The following is a 26,486-nucleotide window of genomic DNA, read 5'->3' on the forward strand; positions in this document are numbered from 1 at the left end:
ATGGAGGTTTTTAAGCAGAAGTCAGATGGCCGTCTGTCATGGATGCTTTATTATTATTTTTTTATAAAATATTTATTAAGATTTTCAAAATATTACAATATAAAAATGAAAAAGAAAAAGAAAATACAAAATAAAAATGATTAAAAACCACTCAATTTTTCCATTACTTATTTTTCCTTAGCTTGTTTCCCAGACCTCCTCATACCTCTCTTTTTTGTATTCCAGTTCAGTTTGTTGGTTCAGCAAATCCTTACCCTCTTTATTTATCCTAATCTTTGGTCTTAAAATAGTAACGTTAGATTTTTACCTATTAACAACCCATTTTCATATTCCCTTAAAGCATTACAGCTGGAAACCACTTAATTTCTATCCAACATCATTCTAACATTCATTAATTTTACAATAATTCTGTAGCTAGTCTTTGAATTTCTTCCAATCTTCTTCCACCGACTCTTCTCCCTGGTCTCGGATTCTGCCAGTCATTTCTGCCAGTTCCATATAGTCCATCACCTTCATCTGCCATTCTTCCAGAGTGGGTAAATCTTGTGTCTTCCAATACTTTGCAATGAGTATTCTTGCTGCCGTTGTGGCATACATAAAAAAAGTTCTATCCTTCTTTGGCACCAATTGGCCGACTATGCCTAGGAGAAAGGCCTCTGGTTTCTTCAAGAAGGTATATTTAAATACCTTTTTCAGTTCATTATATATCATTTCCCAGAAAGCCTTAATCCTTGGGCACGTCCACCAAAGGTGAAAGAATGTACCTTCAGTTTCTTTACATTTCCAACATTTGTTATCGGGCAAATGATAAATTTTTGCAAGCTTGACTGGGGTCATGTACCACCTGTAAATCATTTTCATAATATTCTCTCTTAAGGCATTACATGCCGTAAACTTCATACCTGTGGTCCATAACTGTTCCCAGTCAGCCATCATTATGTTATGTCCAACGTCTTGTGCCCATTTAATCATAGCAGATTTCACCGTTTCATCCTGAGTATTCCATTTCAACAGCAAGTTATACATCTTTGACAAAATCTTAGTTTTGGGTTCTAACAGTTCTGTTTCTGATTTTGATTTTTCCACCTGGAAACCAATTTTCTTGTCCAAATTATATGCCTCCATTATCTGATAATAATGAAGCCAGTCTCACACTTTGTTTTTTAATTTCTCAAAACTCTGCAATTTCAGTCTATCTCCGTCTTGTTCCAAAATTTCCCAATATTTCGGCCATTTGACCTCCATATTGAGCTTTTTCAGAGCTTTTGCTTCCATCGGTGACAGCCACCTTGGGGTTTTATTTTCCAATAAGTCCTTGTATCTTATCCAGACATTAAACAATGCTTTCCTAACAATATGGTTTTTAAATGCTTTATGCGCTTTGACCTTGTCATACCACAGATATGCATGCCATCCAAATACATTGTTAAAACCTTCTAGATCCAAAATGTCAGTGTTTTCAAGAAGCAACCATTCTTTCAACCAGCAAAAAGCTGCTGATTCATAGTAAAGTTTAAAGTCTGGCAGGGCAAATCCACCCCTTTCCTTTGCATCAGTTAATATCTTAAATTTTATTCTGGGCTTCTTGCCCTGCCAGACAAATTTAGAAATATCTCTCTGCCACCTCTTGAAACAGTCCATTTTGTCCACAATTTGCAGTGTTTGAAACAAAAACAACATTCTAGGCAATACATTCATTTTTACCGCAGCAATACGGCCCAGCAGTGAAAGCTTCAAATTTGACCAAATTTCTAAATCTTTTTTCACTTCAACCCAGCATTTTTCATAGTTGTCTTTAAATAAATTCCCATTTTTTGCTGTAATGTTAATCCCCAAGTATTTAACTTTCTTAACCACTGTTAAACCTGTCTCATTCTGAAACCTCTCTCTCTCCATTGGTGTTAAATTTTTCTCTAAAACCTTGGTCTTTAACTTATTCAATTTAAATCCTGCAACTTGACCAAATTCTTGAATCAGTTCTAAAACTCTTTTGGTACTAGATTCTGGCTCCTGTAACGTCAATACTAAGTCATCTGCAAATGCTCTCAATTTGTACTGTTTGGCTCCGACCTGTATACCTTTAACCAACCGGTCCCTTCTAATCATATTCAGCAGAACCTCCAGGACCGCTGTCATGGATGCTTTAGTTGAGATCCCTGCATTGCAGGGGGGTTGGATCGGATGACCCTGGTTCTGTGATTCCATGATTCCATGCAGAGATGCCTACCCAGAACCTCTCCTGCAAGTACATTGCCCCCGCCCCCCAGGGTGGGTCCAAGAAGGGACAGGGGAGCCAGTGACCCTGCGCATAGAAGCATAAAAATGTAGTCTTGGAAGTGACCCCAAGAGTCATCTAGTCCATCTTCCTGCAATTAAAGTAAAACCTTTTATTTCTGAATTTTTATTCTTTGGAAATCTTTTAAAGCCAGATTCAAATTTGGTTCCTTGTTAGTTGGAATTATGTTTGCAAACCAAATCTAGTATTACCATGATAAAAAATATATATACTTAAATCAAAAGACATTAATAAAACATACACATAAAATCTTTTAAGAAACATGGACTCTGCATACACAGAGTTCTGCAGCTGTATTAACCCAGCTGATGGACACTTCTTCCTCTAGTTCAAAATACATACAGAAAATCTTTCCATTGTACTGGCCCATTTTAAATTTGTCACTACCCTCCACTAGCCAAATCTGCAGTAATTTGGAAAAGATGCAGGAAGGACTCCTGCAAAATGCCTCCATTCTTTCTCCTATGTAAAACACTTTCTAATTTGCCTAACTTGTAGGGAATATCTGGCACCACAACTGCAGTCTCAAAAACAAGGGGTATTAATTTTCCAGGTAGACTACTGCTGAAGCTGGAGGCTTCACTTTTTTAAAAAAATAGCTTTTGTTCACAAACTAAAGAAAAGAAAACTTGCTCACTGCTTTCTCTTATATGGTGCCCAATTTCACATTAAAAATTAACTATAGCTGTCTGTGTCGAACAGTTTGGCCAGTAAATGTTACCTACTGGAAATTTTGAAAGTCCTGTAAAACCTCAGCTGCTCTTGGATAGGAGAAACTGGGTGCTCAGGGGCAGAATCTGCTTCTGATATCTGTCCTCCCATACTTCTAATCAATGCACTTCTGAACACGGAAGTAGGTTGCTGATGCAACTGGTCCATATCTTCTCCCAATCAGCTTTATGCCAAGTTGGAAAAGTGCCAATTCCATGTCTCAACTGTAGATTTCCTGGGTTACAGACTCATGCCTGAGGGGGAGATTCTTGGGGTTTGCAAACTACTACCATAAGTTTGTGCTGGCCTATTCAAGGCTGATTACACCTCTCACTGATTGTTTGAAGGGCAAGAAGTCCTTCCAGTGTCACGCAGAGGCGTGACAGGCGTTTGAATGGCTCAAAACCATGTTCTCTTTGGAGGTATACCTAGCACACGACCGGCCGCTGATAATGGAAGCGGATGCTTCTGACAGGGCAGTGGTGTGGGCTGCTGCAGTCAGACCCAGATGGCAACCTCTGTGTGCCTTCCACTCTAGGAAGTGACTCCTTCTGAGCAGAACTACACCATTTCGGAGAAGGAACTTATAGCTATCAAGGAAGCCTTTGAAATGTGAAGACACTTCCTGGAAGGGGCACAGCACCAGGTAGAGGTGCACACTGACCATCGTAATCAGTAAGAGCTGTTCGACAGTGGAATTTGCTGCCAAGGAGTGTGGTGGAGTCTCCTTCTTTGGAGGTCTTTAAGCAGAGGCTTGACAACCATATGTCAGGAGTGCTCTGATGGTGTTTCCTGCTTGGCAGGGGGTTGGACTCGATGGCCCTTGTGGTCTCTTCCAACTCTATGATTCTATGATTCTAGAGTATTGGCAGACGACAAGGCGTTTGAATCAGAGGCAGATTCGCTGGGTGCAGTTCTTTGCCAGGTTTGATTTCAGAGTCCAGGCAGTCAGAATCAGGGGGTGGATGCCTTTCTAAGAAGCTGGAATATCAGGACAAGGAACCAGTCTCGGTATGTAGACATATCTTGAAGCCGACACAGCTAGAGCTGGCTGCAGGATCGGTGGGGGATGAAGCAGACTTCCAACGGCAGACCTGAGAGGATGTCTTCGCCAGAGGCATGGAGACACCAATGAGGCAGAGGGCTTTTCTGAGAAAGAGGGACTATTGTACAAAGGAGAAGCTCTTTATGTTCCAGTGGGTGACCTTAGAGCCAAGGTCTTGTGTCAATGTCATGATAACCCTACAGTGGATCACTTTGGACAGCACAAGACATTATACCAGGTGACACGGCAGATTTGGTGGCCAAGAGTAAGAGAGGAGGTGAAGGAAGACGTGTGAGCCTGTGAGACTTGTCAGCAGGCAAAGGGGCCCAAAGAAGCACCAGCAGGGTTTCTGCAACCGTTAACTACCCCGCAAAGGCCTTGGGAAACCATTGCTATGGACTTCATAACAGATCTACTGAAGTCGCAGCAGCAGACAGTATTAGTAGTGGACTTGTTCACCAAAATGGCACACTCCGTGCCATGTAAGGGACTCCCAACAGCCCAAGAAACAGAACAGCTCTTCCTAGACCACGTGTTCAGTTGCATGGGCTTTCACTCCAAGTCATTTCAGATTGCGGACCCAATTCACCTGGCAGTTCTGGAAGAAACTTGTGCAGTTACTCAAGTTGGAGTTGTGCCTTTCCTCTGCCAGACACCCCAAGAGAGCTGGAGAGAACTAACTCTACACTACAACAATACCTTCGCTGTTACGTAAACTACCAACAAGATGATTGGGTAGCCAAGCTCCCTTTGGCAGAGTTCACGAACAATAATGCCCTTCACGTTTCAACTCAGCAGACCCCCTTCTTTGCTAGCTATGGATACCATCCTCGTTCCTTTCCATCACCAACCAACACCTTGTCAGTGCCAGCCGCAGAAGAATTCGTAGTTGGCAGCCATCCTGGAGTTACTAAAGGAGCATCTGGACTGTGCAAATGAGGCCTATAAGAAGGCAGCAGATGCTCACTGTCAGCCTGGCAGTGAGATCAAGGTGGGGAATCAAGTGTGGTTGTCAACACGCGATTTGCAAAAAGGCAGATGCAAGAAATTAGATCATCAGAGAGTGGGTCCATTTGAAGTGATAGACCAGATTAATCCTGTGACTTTTAGACTTTAGTTGCCTGTATCCATGAAGATTCACCCCGTGTTCCACAGATCACTGTTGTCACCAGTGGTGCCTGCACACCCGTACCAGACTCCTAAGGAAGCTCCTCCATCTCCTGTCATAGTGGAAGGAGAGGGAGGAATACGAAGTAGAGCAAATCCTAGACTCTTGATGGCAATGGGGAAAAATTGTAGTACCTAATTGGGTGGAAGGGGTATGGGCCAGCAGAAAGATTGTGGGAGTATGCAGAACATGTGCATGCACCAGAATTGTGAAAGGCATTTCATGCAAGCCACCTCCATAGACCCAAGCCAGTGGGGTGGAAGAAGGAGGAGAGCTCGGGGGGGGGGGGTGATGTCAGGGATCATGCTGAGGAGGAATGGTGGGAGTCTCCCCTTCCCCCTGCTCCTGATCAGGATCCTGAATCTTCCCAGGAGCAGTGGGACAGTACAGATTTGGAACAGTGGTTTGCAGAGGGACATAGTTCAGAAGACAGAAGTTGGGAGGAACTGGGTGGTGAACAGCTAAAAGAAGAACTGGAAGAGAGAAAGTTAACAGACTCTCTTTCGCTGGAAAGCGTACACCCGCTCAGCCCAAGGTCAAGGAGAGAAGATAAGGTGGCAGCAGAGAAAGAAAAAAAGTGGTTGCGAGATCAGGTTGCAAGGCGCGGAAGTGATGTGGATGACGAGGGGGGAAGTGGGCGGAATCCTTAATTGGGAGCACCTTCATTCCTAGAAATGGATTCTCTGTTCTCTCTCTCTGATCATTAAAGCTTCTAACTGGTAAGAGACTCCTTTCGCTTTGTTCTGCTTATCTACTGCCAGAGGGTGGGGGAGGAAGCCAAAGTCCCTGAAGCCTGACACAGAACTACCAACAAACAAGGAAATGATATGAGTGAAATGAGACACCGGAAAGAATCCAACCCCCAAGACATCAATTTTGCAAGAAACCCACAAATAAATCAAAGCTGATAAAACAGAAGTAATACCACCAAAAATACTAAATTGAATAAATAAGCCCGGCCGAAATGAAACAAAACCACAAGCAGCACAGAAACAAGCCAAGCCAAGCCAAAGGAAAAGTGTTAGGGTACGAATTAGGTTAAATGTTATGGTTAGTTTAGAATCAGAATTAGGGTTAGGGTGAGAATGAGGGTTACGGTTAGCGTTATGGTTAGGGTTAAGCTTAATGTAAGGATAAGGTTTAGGGTTGGAGTTAGAATTATGCTTAGGGTCAGGATTAGAATTACAGTTTGGGTTCGAGTAAGCCACTGGAAAAGAAACAATATCACCAGAATCCCAAAATAAAGCAAGACCTCCCGATGAAGTATATTTGATGAACCCAAAACAAGAAAAACAAGCAGAAACAAGGAAACTAGTAGAAAAGCAAAAAGCAATTGTAATGAAGCAGGAATAAAAGAAACACAACAAGTTTTAGTGTTAGGATTAGAATTAGGGTTAGGGTTAGGATTAGAAGTACAATAAGGGTAAGTGTTAGGGTTAGAATGAGGATTAAGGTTAGGGTTAAAATTAGTGTCCAGGTTAGTTTTAGAATTTAAGTTACGGTTAGGGTTAGTCAGTGCTCCCCCCCTAAAAAAAATGTTTAGGGGTACTCTCATTTTCCTACTCATATTGAAATGCTGCCCCTCAATGAGGCCAAAATCCCCCTGCGCCCCCCCCCCCAGAAAAAAGCAGTGGTGTTAGCATTACAGTTAGGGTTATGGTTAGTTTTAGCGTTAGGATTAGAATTAGGGTTCAGATTAGGGTTAGGATTAGAATTACAGTTAGGGTTAGGGTTAGAATGAGGGTTAGGGGTAGAGTAAGCCACTAGAAAAGAAACAAAGTCACCAGAATACCAAAATAAAGCAAAACCTCCCGAGGCGGTATATTTGATAAACCCGAAACCAGCAAAACAAGTAGAAACAAAGAAACTAGCAGAAACGTAAAAGGCAATTATAAAGAAGCAGAACTAAAAGAATAGCAAAAAGAAAAAAAAAGAAGAAAGGGGGGGGGGCAAATGGCCATTAAGAAAGCAAATTCTCCAGAAATGCCAAACCAGTGAAAACTCATATGCTAAATGATGCTTGGTTTCGGAGTTTCTGGTGATTTTGCTCTTTCATGTTGCTTGCTTATTAGTTTCTAGTGATTCTAGTTCCATTAGTTTCCATTAGATTCTTTTCCATTAGTTTTTGAGTTTCTAGTGGTTTTGTTTCATCTTCATGTTTCAGATTTTTAGGCCCTTTGTTCGCTTGTTAATGCGTATGGTGGTTCTTCACCTTTGAAAGTTGTGATAGTTCAGGCACTGGGGCCTGTCTTATATATTCTTTTTTTATATATATAAGATATTTATTAAGCTTTTTTAAAGTATTACAATAAAAATGAAAAAAATAACAAAAATACAAAATAAAAATAGTTAAAAACACACAGATTTTCCATTGCTTATTTTCCTTTAGCTTGTTTCCCGGACCTCCTCATACCTCCCTTTTTTGTATTCCAGTTCAATTTGTTGGTTCAGCAAATCCTTACCCTTCTTTATTTATCCTAATCTTTAGTCTTAAAATAGTAACGTTAAATTTTTACCTATTAACAACCCATTTTTCATAATCCCTTAAAAGCATTACAGCTGGAAACCACTTAATTTCTATCCAACATCATTCTAACATTCATTAATTTTACAATAATTCTGTAGATAGTCTTTGAATTTCTTCCAATCTTCTTCCACCGACTCTTCTCCCTGGTCTCGGATTCTGCCAGTCATTTCTGCCAGTTCCATATAGTCCATCAGCTTCATCTGCCATTCTTCCAGAGTGGGTAGATCTTGTGTCTTCCAATACTTTGCAATGAGTGTTCTTGCTGCTGTTGTGGCATACATAAAAAAGGTTCTATCCTTCTTTGGGCCCAATTGGCCGACTATGCCCAGGAGAAAGGCCTCTGGTTTCTTCAAGAAGGTATATTTAAATACCTTTTTCAGTTCATTATATATCATTTCCCAGAAAGCCTTAATCCTTGGGCACGTCCACCAAAGGTGAAAGAATGTACCTTCAGTTTCTTTACATTTCCAACATTTGTTATCAGGCAAATGATAAATTTTTGCAAGCTTGACTGGGGTCATGTACCACCTGTATATCATTTTCATAATATTCTCTCTTAAAGCATTACATGCCGTAAACTTCATACCTGTGGTCCACAACTGTTCCCAGTCAGCAAACATAATGTTATGTCCAAAATCTTGTGCCCATTTAATCATAGCAGATTTCACCGTTTCATCCTGAGTATTCCATTTCAACAGCAAGTTATACATCTTTGACAAAATCTTAGTTTTGGGCTCTAACAGTTCTGTTTCTAATTTTGATTTTTCCCCCTGGAAGCCAATTTTCTTGTCCAAATTATATGCCTCCATTATCTGATAATAATGAAGCCAATCTCGCACTTTATTTTTTAGTTTCTCAAAACTCTGCAGTTTCAGTCTATCTCCATCTTGTTCCAAAATTTCCCAATATTTCGGCCAATTGGCCTCCATATTGAGCCTTATCAGAGCTTTCGCTTCCATCGGTGACAGCCACCTTGGGGTTTTGTTTTCCAATAAATCCTTGTATCTTATCCAAACATTAAACAATGCTTTCCTGACAATATGGTTTTTAAATGCTTTATGCGCTTTGACCTTGTCATACCACAGATATGCATGCCATCCAAATACATTGTTAAAACCTTCTAAGTCCAAAATGTCTGTGTTTTCAAGAAGTAGCCATTCTTTCAACCAGCAAAAAGCTGCTGATTCATAGTAAAGTTTAAAGTCTGGCAGGGCAAATCCACCCCTTTCATTTGCATCAGTTAATATCTTAAATTTTATTCTGGGCTTCTTGCCCTGCCAGACAAATCTAGAGATATCTCTCTGCCACTTCTTGAAACAATCCATCTTGTCCACAATTTGCAATGTTTGAAACAAAAACAGCATTCTAGGCAATACATTCATTTTTATCACAGCAATACGACCCAACAGTGAAAGCTTCAAATTTGACCAAATTTCTAAATCTTTTTTCACTTCCGTCCAACTTTTTTCATAATTATCTTTAAATAAGTTCCCATTTTTGGCTGTCATATTAATCCCCAGGTATTTCACAGTCAAACCTGTCTCATTCTGAAACCTCTCTCTTTCAATCGGTGTTAAATTTTTCTCTAAAACCTTAGTTTTTAACTTGTTCAGTTTAAATCCTGCCACTTGACCTTGATATTATTTTGTGAAGACTTTATTTGTCCTAATTGTACTAGATCTCAAAATGCTAATTTGCCCTTTTGGTCTGAAGGTCTTATAAAGCAGAAGGAATACCACCCAAAATACTGAATTGAAGAAATAAGTCTGACTGAAATCCTTGTTTTTCGTGTTGCAGTCTCTGCTTCATTTCTGTTTCTTCTTGGCTTTTGCATTTCTGCTGGTATTACTTCATTTTGATGAGACCCGATAATCCCCAAAGCAAGAAAAACTACCAAATGAAGAAAATAAACAAGCAAGAAACAGAGACAGTGAAAGCTAATATGCTAAATATTGCTTTGTTTTGCAGTTTCTGGTTATTTTATTCTTCCATGTTGTTTGCTAATGGTTCTAGTTCTTTTCCACAAGTTTTTGAGTTTGGAGTGTTGAATGGTCTCTTTAAATTTGAAGGTTTATTATTGTTCCACAAGATGTGTATTTCTTTAAGGGCCAGAGCAAATAACGTGACCCAGTTTTACAGCTGTGAAGCAGTACAGCAGGCGCTGTTAAGGTGTGGTAATTAACCTGTTGGGTATAGTATATAAAGAGCAGCACCTAGCTCTCTCGGCACCCTGGTGGTTGGGTCATGCTTACTGATATATTATAATTTTATAAAATTATAATTATAATATTATAATTAGTATAAAAGGAGTTTTTGTTATTAAAACCTAGCTAAAGTTATTTTGCGTTCCTTGTGATGTGTGGTCTCTCCAGCACGCCTTCTACGGTGCAACTAGTCTGCAAATAGCCAACATTGTTTTGTTTTTAGCTTTCAAGTGAATTTGCATTTATTCCATTGTTTTTCATGCTCCTTTTGACTTTGTTTCATTTCTGGGTACTTTCTTGTCTTTTCCACTTCAGCTGGTTTTCTTTATTTTTATGAGATTTTATTTCTGGTTGTTTTGCTTTGTTTCTGCAGGTTTTGCTTTTTAAAAAGTTTTTGGTGGTTTCAAAAACAATAGAAAATATAATGTGTGGGGCACAGCCATAATCTAACAAATTCAGTTTAAATTGCCTGAGGAGAACACTTAACCATACTTTCCTCAGATTAAACAGGGATCAGGAACGTCATACCCTCAAGCTGTTTTGAACTTCAACTCACATCAGAGAACCATAGAATTGTAATGTTGGAAAGGACCACAAGGATAATCTAGCTCAACGCCCTGCAATGCAGGAATCTTTTTGCTTGAACCTACGAACCTGAGATCAAGAGCCTCATCGCTAACTATTGGCCATGGAGGCTGGGTCTGACGGTAATTATTTTTCAAACATCCAAAGGACACCCAACTGCCTGCCCTTGATATGTGGCCTGACTACGTAAACCCAGCGGTTATGCATTCATTGGAAACCTCTGAAAATGTCAGTTCAGTTTATGCAGTGGCAATTGGAAAAGGCAAATTCCATTTTTGTTCAGTTTCTTCAGTAAAGTGTTATCAGGATTTTTCTCTCTCGGCTCATTTGCGTAATTTAAGTGACTTTGCTAACAGAAATTTAGTGCCACAGGACATGCTCATGACTATTTATAAAAGTACAGGACTACAACAAAACATTGTGGTGTATTCTCAGCCTCTGAAAGGTCTGGGAGAGGAAAAAATAGGCGTCTATCAGGCTATCATATCTAAAGGCTTCACCAGTAGCAGCATTAAGACCCAGAAGCTCACTGGCCCTTGCTGGACCATTTTTTGATCTACAAATGCCTATAATTCTGTATACATAGAGTTCTCCAAATATAAATTGCTATAGCATTTCACTTTTAAGCAGAGAGGCACTTGACCACCCAAGTTCAAAAGGTTAGTAGAGTGCTCCACCTCAGGGCGACAACTAGAGTATGTGATTCTATTGCTGCTCCCCCCAGATTTCTCTTCTGTCCCCCCCATCACACAGTCTGAGGCGACAGAGCATGCTTAGTCAATCCTCATTGAGTTTTCGCCCCCCTCCCCCATTAGGCTTTCCCCCCAAAGGTATGTGTGTGCAGGATTAACGACTAAAACCATATTCTGCCAACCACACATAGTCCTCCAGTTGGAGCCTGTCCATTATTACTTCCTCAGGCTCTGTTCCTGCAAAAGATAGTTCAGGCACTGGGGCCTGTCTTATATATTCTTTTGTGAAGACACTTTATTTGTCCTAATTGTACTAGATCTCAAAATGCTAATTTGCCCTTTTGGTCTGAAGGTCTTTCCGAGATATTAATTTGAAAACATAGCCTGATATTTTTACTTAGTTTTCTGTAGTTTTCGGATATAATTTTTAACTAACCTCTTTCTACTATCTTTGTATATGGATTTTTGAAATTATGTTTTGTAATTCAGACTGCATATGAAAATTGTACATGATGGATTGTTGTTTCCTAAGAGACGGATTCTTTCCCCTCTCTTTTTGTTTTTCTGTACATTTAAAAACTAATAAATGTTGAAGGTCAAGAAAGAAATCATGGGAGCCCAATAAAGTCTTCAAGCAGGCTTACCACACAGACATTCTGCCAATATTTAAGACTTTAATAAATTATCATTGCAGATAGGGGGTGGCTACAGCAGCTCTTCTCTATAGTGACATCTTCACTATGAAATGCCATTCCCTATGGAAAAGAAGTCTGATGCATTTATGTATAATATCCATATCTGCAGATCTATTCTTGCTACAGGTGCAGCCTCTTAAAGCTTATTTTATTGCTTCCATCTTGCAGTGTTTCAATGAAATTGAATAAGAAGTTAAAGTATAGCACATACTTCAGGGAAAGATGTTCACTGTACACACCAGTTTGGCTCTTCTGTCATTTCAGGTTTATAAGCTCTTATTAACTAACTAACTAACTAACTAACTAACTAACTAACGCCCTTCAGCCAAGGATCACAGGGTAGGTTACAATATAAAACACAAAACATAGTAACGAACAAAAACAATAACCCCTCCACAGTGTAAAAGGCATAGATCATTTAATTAGCCATATGTAAGTTCCTGTGTCCTGTCAATATAATAAATTTATCTTCCATTCAATTTTATTATAAAAAAATCAACATTTTATTTGTTACAACTCCATGTATAGTAATAATTGAAAAGGGGGGATGGGAACTTTGTACAAGGGTTATATACAGTTTGCGAGTAAAGCACTTTTATTTTACAATTCAAAAAGAAGTGTTAGTGAATGAGTGAGTAGGGTTGACCAAATGTTGGTCATTATAACAAATACATCCTTGCAAAGCACCATCATACATAAGTCTATGACCACACTAATTGGATTTTAAAGACAGTGAAAGAAAGATAAAAATTACAAGATGTGAGCATTTAAAATATTAAAAGCAGCACCAGATCCTTCACTTTGCAAACAAGGCTTGTTCAGCTTATGGTGGCTGGTATCTTCATATGTGAAAATATACTGACTCCATCCCTTCCCCAGTTTGACTAAAGGCAATGGTAGATTTGACTGGAAGATTCCCCTGCCTTGTTGTTTGAGGCCTCTGGTCCAGCATCCTTTTAACCTCTTTTTGGCATCCAATGCTTCTACTGCAACAGTGAACTCTCCTCCACTCCCCCCTCAAAAAAAATCTCTTTTATTTTCCATTTTAAAGTTTAAAATGGATGCCAGACAAAAATGTCCTTAACATGGTTTAGGCTGACACCAAGTATTTTCAAGACAAAAATTGCCCTCCTTAATGAAAACTGCCATAAATGGACAGAGACAAATTTCAGAGTGCCTGTGCGCGCACACAGATTTTGGAGTTATCACTTTACCTGCAAACATCACAAGTACAGTTTTACGAAATCCAGTCATTCCTGTTAACAGGTGCTTTCCATCAATTAACAACTAACAGATTTCACCCTGTAGCATGTAACAGAATGGTAGCTTATCTGTGTGGTGAAAAGCCCACTCTTTTCAGTCCCATTGATTGCAATGGGAAAGACTGAAACATACATATTTCTGTCCCCCTGAAATCAATGGAAATAAAAAAATGCATTTACAGTTTCTATGCACATTTACTTAAACATCCCATTAGTAGTGGGATGCATGTTGTATAGTTTTGCATGCATTCTGTTTTGTAATTGTGACCTATGGTTTGGATCATTCAACTTCCTATTTGGCTTTTTAAAAATAAAAAATAAAATCTAAATCTCTTAAATAAAAAGTAGCATTCATGACTGATTGTCATCATGCATCCCCCCAGTCTAATTTCAGTAAAAACAAACAAACCCATGGACTTTAAAAGTAGTCTCATACATAAAAACTTTGTACTTTGTTTACTGCATTTAGAAACTATTTTTAAATAGCTTTCTGCAGAACTCATTTACTGGGAACCCAGTTAAATAAATATAAATATTTTTTCTGTGGCTGTAAAATAATTTAATGTAGAGTACTGTTTTAGCAATTAAAGCTAAATGATACTATATCATAAAATGGAAGTTGCCCGTTCCTATCAATCATACAGGTGCTCATCATGGTCGCTTTTCTGATAAATATTTCACAAAGTCTTTACTAGAGAAAGATTAACTTGACTTTCTGACTTTTATCTTGCCAAAGCAGAATTGGAAAAGGCTACAATCAGGAAGTTTACAGGTATTTATTTTAAAAACACTTGTCAAATGTGAACACTTGGTAACTGAAACACAAATAATATTGATTATATGGAATGCTGTGGTCTCTGCCTGACTAAGGATCGTCCTCGCCTGGTGGCGAGTGGAGGCCCTAAGAGGAGGACCTGCGGGATCAGAGCACACCCAGCCCAGCATCCTGTTTCTCACAGTGGCTAACCAGATGCCTCTGCCCTCAGCATATAACCAATAGGACTTTGCATATAAAGTCTTAATGGTTATATGCTGACATAATAATCTAGCCCGACAGCCTCCCTGGGTTTGTCCAATTCCCCTTGAACGCAGTCAGAGTTGCTGGCCATCACCACATCTTGTGGTACCAAACTCCATAACCTGTGACCTGGCTGCCCTTTACATAGGTCCATATGCACAAGAAGCCTGTTCACACAATCTTTCATAAAATTGTGGGGATGATATGGGGAAGGATCCTGACAGCTAATGAAAACTATGGACAAACTGGAAAACAGAAGCCAGGAGAAAGTTTTCTGTTGGGTATAAATGACCTCCTAAGTGAAAGCAGCTCCTTGGTTCAGGGAACAAAAAGTGACAGACTACTACCTCTCTACCTCTGGTGAAGAGTTAAACTCAAAACACGTTAGGCTGAAGAAAGTGGGAGAGCACCCGCAAATAAATGTAATTTTCTCCTGTGACTTTGGATGCCTCCACCCTGTATTTCTTTCTAGCCAAGCCTTCTCCCTGATTCTTGGTGGTGGAAAGCCCTTCTGTTGCTATAGGCAAAACATGGGTAATGATGAACAGAGCATTACAGGAAAAGTCAAGCCATGACACTACACTGCACAGAGGTGGAGGAAATGGTGCAAGTCAAGCTGACAAGCTAGGCACCTAGAATGGTTTCATTCTATTCTTTTTATTTTATTATATTATTGCACTTTCAATTTTATAAACAAGAACAAAGATTCTATTCTTAGTGCTCTTGCTCATCTTCAAATGTAAATTCAACTCTTAGATTGATTTGTTTTAGTATGCAACTGTTGATCTACAGAGATGTGAAACAGCTTATCCTTGGCTTGACTCAACATAGCATTTGCTCTAAGTTTAGTGGCTTTCTTTCCAGGGTTTGTCCTGTGTGCACCACAAAAAATTGACAGTTATCTGTCATCTAAATGAATTTGCACAGGAGGCAAGAAATCTTGGCTCCATCACTGAAAGAAGATAGCACAGCACAGCATAAGCTCAACCACCTTGTAAAAGAAATTGGCACAAATACACACTTTGCAAGAAGAAGATTGTTGCCAACGCAGTACAAACATTTGGATCGAGATAAAGCAACACAATATTCTGAATTCCCCAGTGCAATTTTATATGGGCTAATTCGCAGTCAGAATGGTGTTCACTTAAAGATGTCAACAATGAATGGTCACTTTCCACCAGCATTACAGCCTCTGTTCAACCTCAAGTATTCTTCACAGATTAGGTACTGCATGAAGTTTCCTTATTCTGCAACTTCCAGGTGATCCCAGGTAAATATTTTCTGTTCAAAAATTCAAAATGGACAGCTAGATAACTTCCAAGTTTGTGAAATGAAGCTCCTGTAATTCAGCACTTTTTTGTGGGGGGGGGGGTGTAGAAATGTACAAGCTAGCCTTTGAAACCAAAGCCTAATTCCAAAATTTGGCCTGCAATCCTGACAAGCATAACTTTGGAAGCAAATTTCATTTAACTCATTTAAGTTTACTTCCATGTCAGTGCACTTAGGTCTAGAATACAAATAGATTTCCTTTAAAGCTTCTTCAGGCACATAGTGTACATCCATTAGATTTCCAAATGCCAAGGTTGCTCATGGAGTTGAAATAAAAGTGAGCTTCTGAGAATGAAATGTAAGAGTGCACAAGTTAGCCAAAAAAAAAAACCAAAAAAAAAAACAACCAAACCCTCAAAACCCCCCCATGAAAGTTACAGATTCAAAGGCAGGTCATGTTTGGAGCCTGAAAACTTTCAGACATAAAAGGGCTTCTTTTATATAGCAGTTGTGGCTGCCATGCCCATGCTGATATTATACTAGTATTTCCTACATGACACAAAGCATGAAATTGTGATTTATTTCTAAATACAATATGAGGAGGCTCTAAGGAGGAGTAGCCCATTGCAACTTTCCGGGACAAGTCTATTCTGTATTCCCAAGTTTTTGAAAACACACATCTCAATTTTGTGTTTTTCTCATTTAGTTCAGCATCCAATGTGGTAATGCAGGTGCAATCATGGCTAATATGATTTCCACAAAATGTATGAAACAGCTCTTAGTGAAAATAATGGGATTTCCTGACATCTATTTACAATCAGTGTAACAATACTATTATTTTTATTCTAGCAGAAAGGTTCTGTAGCCTCTTTGTGATAGCTGTCCAAGTTCCAAAGCCTGAACTTCAGAAAAGCTTTTTTCACATGTTGATTTCTTGCCAGCATGTAAAGCTACCGTAAAATGAAGCCCTGGCACCCCTTCCAAATCAGGGAAGGGTTGTAGAGAAAATGAAACTAACTAGATAGATGGATAACAAAATACTTTGGCAAAGAATGATGGTAAAAAAACCTGTTGTTCACAGCAGTTTATGCTTAACAACTGAATTTCTGCCATAGAAGAGGAAGTGGAAATCGCACTGCAAAGACTGGGTTACTTAACTTCAACAGGAAGACGTGTTTCAAACAACCAAGGAGGTCCAGAGTGCATTCTGAATGAAAAACGCTTATATGTTTCCTAATAAAGAAAAATATCATTTTAAAATATATATGTAAGCATTGTATACTGCGGTATTCACTAGACACTGAAAGTACTGCAAGAACATAACATTTCATTTACATTAAACTAAGAACTGAAAGTAAAATTTTATAGTTCATAAATATGACATCTAGATGATGATGTCATTATAGTTTTATACAACAACACCTTTTCTGGGCACTGAAACATTTTAAAGCGCTGGCAGGAAAAGGTATTCAGGTATAATTACCCTTGTCTTTATGATGGGAATAGCTCTGACCTGGTAGAACATAATCCTATTGTACTGCCAGGAAAGGAAGGGCGGGGGGAGACTCCTCTCACACACATGCACCCACACACACTTACATATTCACAAAAGGCCCATTCATTCTTTACTCAGCTCCAAAGAGTTAACATGGTGGTGGAACTAGGAACAGTCCTTAAGTTTGTGCACTCCTTCTCTTGATTCTCTTACAGCGGACAGATGCTAACAAAGTGACCTTCCTGGCCCTGCAAAATGGAACAGGGAGACTTAAGAGAAGAAGTAAGCAAGCTCGAGGCCCACTCCTTATTCTCCTGTCAGAAGGTTATTGTGGCACCCAATAAACAGCCACAATCCACTGAACACCTATATTGTTCTTTTTAGCATACACACAGCGACTTGAAACATAACCACAGCCAAGAAAATGATAGAACACCTAGAAAGGGACAAACGTAGAAATGATGCAACTTGGCTACTTCAGAAAATGTGAATTAAACAAAAAGGTGCCATTTTCAAAAGTGTATAAGCATCCATGATTTCACTTCTGAGAATAAAGCCCTTTATGTACCATTAGTTATCTGTCCGGTTTATGTACCATTAGTTATCAGTTTTCTTCAGCTTTAATTTGAATTGCTGGGCCATCAGAGCAAATGCCAGAGGTTATTCAGCTCTTTGAAGACGTTTATATATGCTGCTTTATGGTCGGTTCCCTTAGTTCTATTCCTTGTCAAAAGCTCTCTTCTTTTCCTTTTTGGTGTTTGGCTCATTGAACAGCAACACAACCTTGATCCTTCTATTTCCCTATGTGCTCAGTCACTTCACAAATTTTAAGGCATCTTCTTGTGTTCCATTTGGAAAAATAAACAACAAACTTCGTATACAAATTTTAAAATTTTCTTATGGCACAAAGCAGCAAACTGTTTTAGGAAAATATATAAATAACCTTCTCTCCCCACCCCCTTTCTGTACAAGATATATGCAATATAACCCCCACCCTCATTTAATAATTTTCAGCTGTACACACTATAGCCTGCCTCATGTCCTCCCCCCTCTTGATAAGGACAGTTAGTATTTACACTGGTGGGTTGGAGGCAGTCAAAGGAGGGAGGGAGTCTCTCATGAGGAGTCTGTGCAAGGAGAAGGGGGCGGTGGATAGAGGTGATGAGAGTAACTCCGTTCTGTGTATGGAGATGGTGGGCAGCTCTCATAGTTCTCCTCTGCTGATAAGTACTGGCTGCGTGGTGTGGGCGGTGGGGGTACAGGCTCAGAATCATAGTTCAAATCACTGGTGTAACCCTTTCCCACAGTTGCCATCACTCTACGGCTGGGGGCGTAGTCACTGTCACAAACATCTGTGCTGCATGGTGTAGTGGGAGGGGCAAAATGCCGGTAGCTGTATGGCCTGTAACTGGGATGGGAAGGAAAAAAAGAGTTAGGAAGGAAAGACGCATCAACATTTGAAAGGAATCTCAGATTTCCTTGACCATGCAACATGCCAATATGATCAGCAGGCAAAGGGTTGTTTTGTGGGTGTGGGTGTTTCCTGCAACATGCTGTTGGTGCAATAAAAGTACATTGATGGCTGATTGATATTGCACCATCCACACATCAATTTCACTTTATTAGTTGTCCTGCAATGGTTCCCCAATGTTAGAGCACTACAGCACTACTGCCATCTGGAAGGGAAATATGTGCCCAACAAAGGCAGGATCAAAACAAAAGCAGCAACATAACCCAGAACATTTCATAGAATCACAGAGTTGAAAGCGACCCTGAGCATCATCTAGTACAACCCTCTGCAATGCAGGAATATGCAGCTGTCCTTTACAGGGATCGAACCTTGGCGTTATCAGGACCGTGCTCTAACCAAGTGAGCTATCTGAGCTATTTCTGGTATAAAAAGTTACAGGATTTCAGCAGGAAACTATGGGACATGTACTGATAGGAAAATGAAGCAGTATGTCAGTCCTGAACATTTTGCAGGCACAAACAGTATGGAAAGTGAGATTGTGCTTAACTGCCTTGATCCTATTATTAACACAACAAATAATCATGAATGCACAATAAAAAGACATTTTGGAAAAGTCCAAACACATTTTATGTTTTTCTCCTTAGGCAGCTTTTGCATTAAATGAAAAATGAAGGCAGCTCCCTGTGTAAGTGCAAGGAAAGACCTGCTTTGCATGAAATTTCAGTAAATCTTATTTGCTCAGGGAGTGGTATATTCGTTCACTTCTTCTGCCTTCCATTTTGATACTGTCCTGGCTCGGGAAGCATATAGGCATACCCCAAAAGACAACCCAATTGGCCATCCCAAAGGCAGCCCATGGGCTTACAAATATTGGGAATTAAAGGTGCCTTTGATTCACTGCTAAGAAAGCAGCTGGCACATGGGCAAGCTTGTAAACAGCACCCTGTAAGCCCGGGCAGTCTCTAGATGGAGTTTTGTGAAGTGGGAGGAGGACTCTTTTCTTTCCGCATGACATTTGTGTACTACAAATGACTACATGCACACCATGTATGGAGTAAAAATGTTTGTGGACTAGACGGGTTTAGTAGACTTATTTGAAATGCCACACTACAGTACCAATGAATGCAAATAATAAAATTACCTGTACGATCGATGGGTAGATGGACTATTTGAAGAATAACCAAATTCCATCGTGTAATGTGAACGCTCAGTAGCTGGTGATGGAGGAGGATTCAAAATCTTTTGAGAGAGAGGGAAAGAAGGGGAGACAATTTTAACAGAACCATAACAAAGTTTAAAAGCAATATTTTTAGCACAGCAGTAGTAAGCCAATCCTTAGTAAGCACAGCACTAGCTTTTACCATTTAGTATATATTTTGGAAAGCTGTTTGTGCACACAAGTTTGTTAAACCACCTAGAGTGGGAATAAAGGTGAGAAAGGAGCAGCAAAACCACTGGAAAAACATGGAAGATTAGGCCTGTAGTCAGTTCTTTATGACACCTCATAATATATTGTAACCATTTTGACAGTCGCTGAGATCAAGGAGCAGGTTTTTGTCTACTGTTGAACACCATTTTGAATCACGACTGAACCTTTCAAAAGTGTAGATTTTTTTTGTGTTTGTTTCTCAGAATTTTGAGCAATGTCATATATATTTACTTAATTAAATTTATACACTGCTTGATTGTAAAAAAAACCAAAACCCTCAAAGCTATAAAACAATAAAATTGAGAAAAAACACAACCATACTGTAAAACATACAAAAGTTAAAATACTAAAACAGGTTAAGATTACCTCAACTTTTTAAGCATCTGGCTAAGCTTGTCTAAGGGGGATGCGGGTGGCACTGTGGTCTAAACCACAGAGCCTAGGGCTTGCCACTCAGAAGGTTGGCGGTTCGAATCCCCGCAACAGGGTGAGCTCCCGTTGTTCGGTCCCAGCTCCTGCCCACCTAGCAGTTCGAAAGCATGTCAAAGTGCAAGTAGATAGATACCACTCTGGCAGGAAGGTAAACAGCATTTCTGTGCGCTGCTCTGGTTCGCCAAAAGCGGCTTAATCATGCTGGCCACATGACCCGGAAGCTGTCTGCGGACAAATGCCAGCTCCCTCAGCCTATAGAGAGAGATGAGCGCGCAACCCCAGAGTCGTTTGTGACTGGACCTAACGGTCAGGGATACCTCTACCTTTACCTAAGCTTGTCTAAACAAGAACATTTTTAGCAGGCACAGAAAAGAATACAGTGAAAGTGACTGCTTGATCGCAATAGGCAGGGAGTTCCAAAGTGCTGGCACTGCCATGCTAAACAATCACGTTCTTACAAATGCAGAGTGGGCATTTTGTGGCACCTGTAGTAGTGCCAGTTCTACCAATCGAAGCAGCTGAGTGGGCACGTGTAAGGCATGGTGATCCTGTAGGTATATGGAAATGCTAGTGTTTTGCATACTACTCATTTTTACTGCTCAGAAGCATTTGCTTTTATTTCACTTCATTTATATGTCTTATTTCCATAGTGGAATTTAAGAAAGTGTACCCTGAATTCCATGGTAGTCTCCCATCAAGGCACTGATCAGATTCAAATCTTCTTAGATTCAGAAAAGTTGCTATATTGTGTACCTTCAGACTATGCCTTCAAACTGAAAGCTCCAAGGAGAAAAAATATTTATATAATAAGTTTCTATCTAATATTTAGCTTTCCTGCTCAATATTACATTACAGATTTGTTAGAATATTGACCTAACTTTGTCCTTTTCTTGTGCTGCAAAAAGAGGCTTTATGGTCCCGTTTTCAGAGCGAGGCTCAGCAGTGCTACAAATTACAGAAAGAATAGTTTATCAGAAGTGACTTACTGGAGGGAAGTAAGTGCCCTTGGTGCTTGAAGAACTGCTGGATGATGCCCCAGTAACATGGGCCCTATCATATGGAGGTCCACTACTTCCACCCATAATACTGAGTGAGCTGATCACAGATTTGCCACGGGACATTCCTAAAACAGAAAGAAAACTAATCAATATTCACAACATTGATAGTATACAAGACAATATAGAATACAATAGTATTCTGGATAGCAGGGACTATATGCCCAAGCAAGCTTTAATAGCACCCATATTTTCTCCAAATAACATGAATAACTACTCTTTTAGGGAGGCTTTACACATTTTAAAGAATCTCCACCAAGTACCACTTCTACACACATTTGTTAAACCACCGAGTGGGCCATGGGCCATTGCCACTTTTCGAGATGGGGTGGGGGTAGAGTGGTTTGGATGCAGAGGTGGGGCTAGTCCAGCACTCCTATGCCACCCCACCCTCACTGTCACCCTGCCCACACATCTTCCCAGTATCTGTGACCTTGCTGCTTTGGAGGTCAGCTCTGTGGGGGCTTCCTGCTTGCATGGCCACTCCTACTATTCACACAATACAGTAACTGTAAAGCGACAACTCCCAGCTTACATGACCCTTCTTTCATTGGGGTCCTGGGTTGAAGGGAAGCAATTTGCCTGCCAGTCTCTCTGCTATCAACTTTTGCTGACAGCCCTCAGTTCGTGTGCTTGGGCTTTTCGTTTGTTTGTAAATGTCTATAAAAGAGATCCCTCCTGGTCTGTCCTATCACCCACACACTGGACACCCACTTTTACTAGGAAGGTAATGACGGCAAAAGTAAATATTCAAAGTTTAAGAAATCATATAAACGTTTTCAATTTGCATAACTTACACAGGTTGCATAATTGAGCTTTAGTTGCTATTAGATAATGTGTCCAGGTCTGGCGTATGCATGTACTTTAGGAAAGACTACTACACACAGTGCTATTGGAAGGCAGTTAATTCCTGCCAAGAAGATCTGAAGATGGAGGAGGAAAGCCAGCACTCAATCAAAAGGACTAGACCAGCAATCGCCAACCTGGTGCCCTCCAGCTATACTGGACAACAACTCCCATTAGCATTAGCCACCTAGGTTGGGCTTGCTGGGGGTGATGGAAGATGCAGTCCAATAAAGCTCTAAGGCACTAGACTGGTGAAAGTTAGAGTGGATGTTTTATTTGGTAAGTCTTAAAACATATACTTCCACATGGCACACTCCACCTACCCTTGTTCTGAGTTCACAATAACACCACCGGGTCTACCTCTAATCACTTTTCAGCACCACTCCTATCAGCCTATTAGGGCTTCAGTAAACTGTTAATTGGGATATATTTGAGCCTAGGAATTGCCACACTTATGCCAGTGGAAGAAGCGGGTGGTGCATAAAACTCCAACTGACTATAAAAATAATGTTTGAGGATTCTAGTTGCAGCTTCTGCAAGTACAGTTGCCAAAAATAGAAGCCAGAATTCACATTGTTTTGTTGGCACACATCAGCAAAACTATGAGAAGCTTCATTCAGACAGAACATAAGAGACAACAAAGTTCCAAAATGCTTGTATGTCTGATGACTAACCAGGAAGAGATCCAGAGAGAGAGCTTGGGTGAGGAACATAGCCCAGTGGTACAGAAGCTGGTCCATGTGCGACATAGTCATTGCTCATTGTTTCTCCATCCCCTTTCATGCGCTGACACAATACCCTCTGGCAAACAAAGTACATAGCACCAACCAAAAAAACTGTGAGAATCACACCAATGATAGAACCTATTGTATTGGTGGCTTGCGGGGCTGGTTCCTCTGTTGTGTCTAAAAGTAAGGAGATAACAAATACACATTTTAAATATCTTGAACCTTAGAGTCCTGCCACTCTATACGATTACGATAATCTTTATTGTCATTGTCCCATACGGAACAACGAAATTGAAAAATCTACGTAAAACATTCAAAACCCAACAAGCCTGCTATGCCAGCTATCCCAACCTGGTTAGCCCCCTAAAAACTCTGATACCCCTTAAAGGTAAAGGGACCCCTGACCATTAGGTCCAGTCGTGACCGACTCTGGGGTTGCGGCGCTCATCTAGCTTTACTGGCCGAGGGAGCCGGCGTACAGCTTCCAGGTCATGTGGCCAGCATGACTAAGCCGCTTCTGGCGAACCAGAGCAGCGTACGGAAACGCCGTTTACCTTCCCGCCGGAGCAGTGCCTATTTATCTACTTGCACTTTGACGTGCTTTGGAACTGCTAGGTGGGCAGGAGCAGGGACTGAGCAATGGGAGCTCACCCCGTCGTGGGGATTCAAACCACCGACCTTCTGATCAGCAAGTCCTAGGCTCTGGCGTAGAAACTGTTTCTCAGGCGGCTAGTCCTAGTCTTTATAACCCTGTACCTTCTTCCAGAAGGCAGAAGCTGAAAGAGATCATTTCCGGGGTGCACACTATCCTGCACTATCTCTGCAGCTATCTTATGGCACCTGGAAGCATAGATTTGATCCAAGGTGGGAAGAGTGCACCCAATTATTCTCTCCGCAGTCTTTACAACCCTGGACAGCATTGTTTTTTCCCTGACCGTGAGCTCCCAAACCACACACACAGACCATAAGTTAATACACTCTCAACAGTACAATGGTAAAATGCCATCAACAGGTCCTTTGAGAGATTGTTTTTCCTGAGGATTCTCAGAAAATATAACCTCTGCTGTGCTCTCTTCATCAGGTCTTTGCTGTTTTCTCCCCAGGTTAGGTCATCTCTCAACTCCATTCCCAGAAATCGAATACCTTGATCCCTTATGAATCTTAACTTGCCACACATCTTTAGTGGGAGATGTAGGATGTGATGAAATATCTGCTCCTAGCTTAAGTGAGAAGTGAGGTAGCAAGAAACTGATGGGATTAATGGAATTGTGCAGAGATGCTTGAAAGGGGACATTTTTAGCTCTCCTGAGAATGGATAAAGGTATTCTTTAACTAGATGATGAGAGTTAAGAGCTGAAGCACATGCCATTTGGAGCCATGGGATTGTTGCAAAAATGGCATTGTGCAGCTGTACCATTAAAATTCTACTGCATGGATGGTCTCAACCATGTGGGAAGTCTTCGTGTCCTAGTCTGTCAGGAAGGTTGAGCAGGAAGACTGATTCTTTCCACATGATAAGAGCCATCTGCATGGTAGAGAGTCTGTAAGGTGTAGCTAGGGGTAAAGAATGTGATATACGGATGGTGTCTGGTTCCTAAGTCTGTTTATTCTGTTCATTCTCTCACTTCAATTCCAGAATAACAGCAGTTAAGCTATTTATCTTTATTTCAACTAATATAAAGCTAACTTCTATCATTTGTATTTTACAAGCAAGATAACTTATGAACTGGATCAAAATAGTAGTTGTTTTGTATTTAAACTTCATACTTACAGCATCCCTGTTCATCAGAGCTATCACTGCAGTCAAAGTTGTGGTCACATTTCTTGTTTTTCCCAATGCACTGCCCACTGGCACATCGGAACTGATCTGTTAAACAAAGCACTGGAGGAGGATAAAAGCAAACATGTGTTTACTTAGTATCACAAATTTCTGAAACAACTAGCCAAATGCTCAGCATAAAAATCAAGATAATGAATAGTATCAAAGCCTATCATTGTGAGAGTTCTAAATCAGGAGGCAAATCAAGCCCATTTGACTTGAACAATGTACAAATTTGAGGCCCTGGGGGCCCTGGCAGGTGACTGCTTTTTGTAGCAGGTGTAAATAGGGAGAATCAATAAGACCCTAATCCACCTTCTCTAGAGACCCTCCGGCAATTCAGAAACCGCTATTGTAGCCCACTATAGGTTACCTAAAACCTCAAGCATGCGAGGAACAGGCTAGTCTCCACTAGCAGAAGAAGAGAGCAGAGTTGCTCTTGAGAGAGAGTGTGAGAGATAAAAATCACTCGTTTTCTAGCTCTCCCGTCCTCCATCCATTTGAGAAAATTTCATGAAGGAAGAAGGGACAAGGGGAGTTGCCAATGGGAAGAGGGCAGGTATCACTCCTCACAAGTCAGAGAGTCTATGGCACTGAATGCAAAATTCAGCTTCTCAAGAATTTGAGTTTTGCAAATTTTAAATCCTTTGGGCTGTAAATATATGCTTAAAAGTGTGAGCCGGGGGCTGGGGACTGAAAAGGCTTCTAATGCTTGTCCCATGTGACTCCTTGCTTTTCCCAACAGCAAACAAAATTGGAATACACAAACTGGTAAAATTACAGAACAGGAACTATGCAAATTCACTCAATTTGCAAGGTTTCAGTAAGTTTCAGAATTCAGTTTCTCTCAGTAAAGAAACTGGATTTCCTAAGCTCAGAATTGTACTTCTTATTGCTGCACAGAATACATACAGCAGTAGGTATCTGTTAGAACAGACAATTCATTCTAAAGAGGTTTTCGTTGTTTGAAATACGTATATCAAGATTGTTTAAAAAGTTGCCACTGTTCCTCTTCCTTTTCATCTCCAAATCAATTTTCCAGTTTCTTTCATGAGCTGGAAAAATTAATACCTTCACATTTCTTTTCATCTGAGCTATCCTGACAATTTGCTTCTCCATTGCACTGAAGGATACTGTCAATGCACTGGCCACTCTCGCACTGGAACTGGGACTCTGAGCACATAGGGCAGTTCTTTTCATCACTGGCATCTTCACATTCAGTGAACCCATCACAGCGCCAAGCCGCAGGAATACAGTCAATCTCCCCTGTGAAACATGTGAAGTGCTGAGGAGAGCATGTTGGTGGTTCTGTTACGAAAAAGTTTTGGTTTTTTTCAGAAGAATGAAACTGTGAAGTAACAGCACATAAATGTCTGCTCAAGTGTCAAAAATATCTATGGGAAGATAGAAGCCATATTTATGGAAAACCAAAACTAAGGCTCTGCTTGAATTGTGAACAACCAACCTCTGTCTCTCCCACTGCAATGACTGAACTTTGGTGATGCAATGATGTATAGTCAAACTAAACTCTGGAGTCTACACAGCAGAACAGAAACAGCCTCTAATGTAATGTCTTTTCTACTCAAGATCTACATGGTTTCAAGAGCAATAGACACTCCGGGTTCAAAACAAAATCAGTGTTAAATAAATAAAAAAAATTGCAACCTAGTGCTGATAATGGGTCTATATATATTTTGTTATTTTGTTCCTGGGATTATCCTCAAGGAGATATTGTGAGG

General features: G+C 40.3%; 1 protein-coding gene across 3 annotated transcripts in view; it reads right to left on the reverse strand.

Annotated features, from left to right (window-relative positions):
• Nucleotides 1-15,566: 15,566 nt before the first annotated feature.
• The window catches only part of LRP6 (LDL receptor related protein 6), a 103,243-nt gene continuing 92,323 nt past the window's right edge, over nucleotides 15,567-26,486 (reverse strand). For 2 of the 3 annotated variants that reach the window (XM_081005411.1, XM_081005409.1), the window contains 6 exons: nucleotides 25,819-26,055; nucleotides 24,700-24,810; nucleotides 22,875-23,105; nucleotides 21,286-21,422; nucleotides 19,580-19,677; nucleotides 15,567-18,375 (listed from right to left, as the gene is read on the reverse strand). In XM_081005411.1, the coding sequence (XP_080861537.1) occupies nucleotides 18,084-18,375; nucleotides 19,580-19,677; nucleotides 21,286-21,422; nucleotides 22,875-23,105; nucleotides 24,700-24,810; nucleotides 25,819-26,055 (1,106 nt within the window). In that variant the 3' untranslated portion in view covers nucleotides 15,567-18,083. The remainder of the gene's footprint in view (nucleotides 18,376-19,579; nucleotides 19,678-21,285; nucleotides 21,423-22,874; nucleotides 23,106-24,699; nucleotides 24,811-25,818; nucleotides 26,056-26,486) is intronic. The other variant, XM_081005410.1, reaches the window with a different exon arrangement.

This window comes from Podarcis pityusensis (assembly GCF_964106645.2).
Source record: "Podarcis pityusensis genome assembly, chromosome: 5".
NCBI classification, from domain to species: Eukaryota; Metazoa; Chordata; class Lepidosauria; order Squamata; family Lacertidae; genus Podarcis; species Podarcis pityusensis.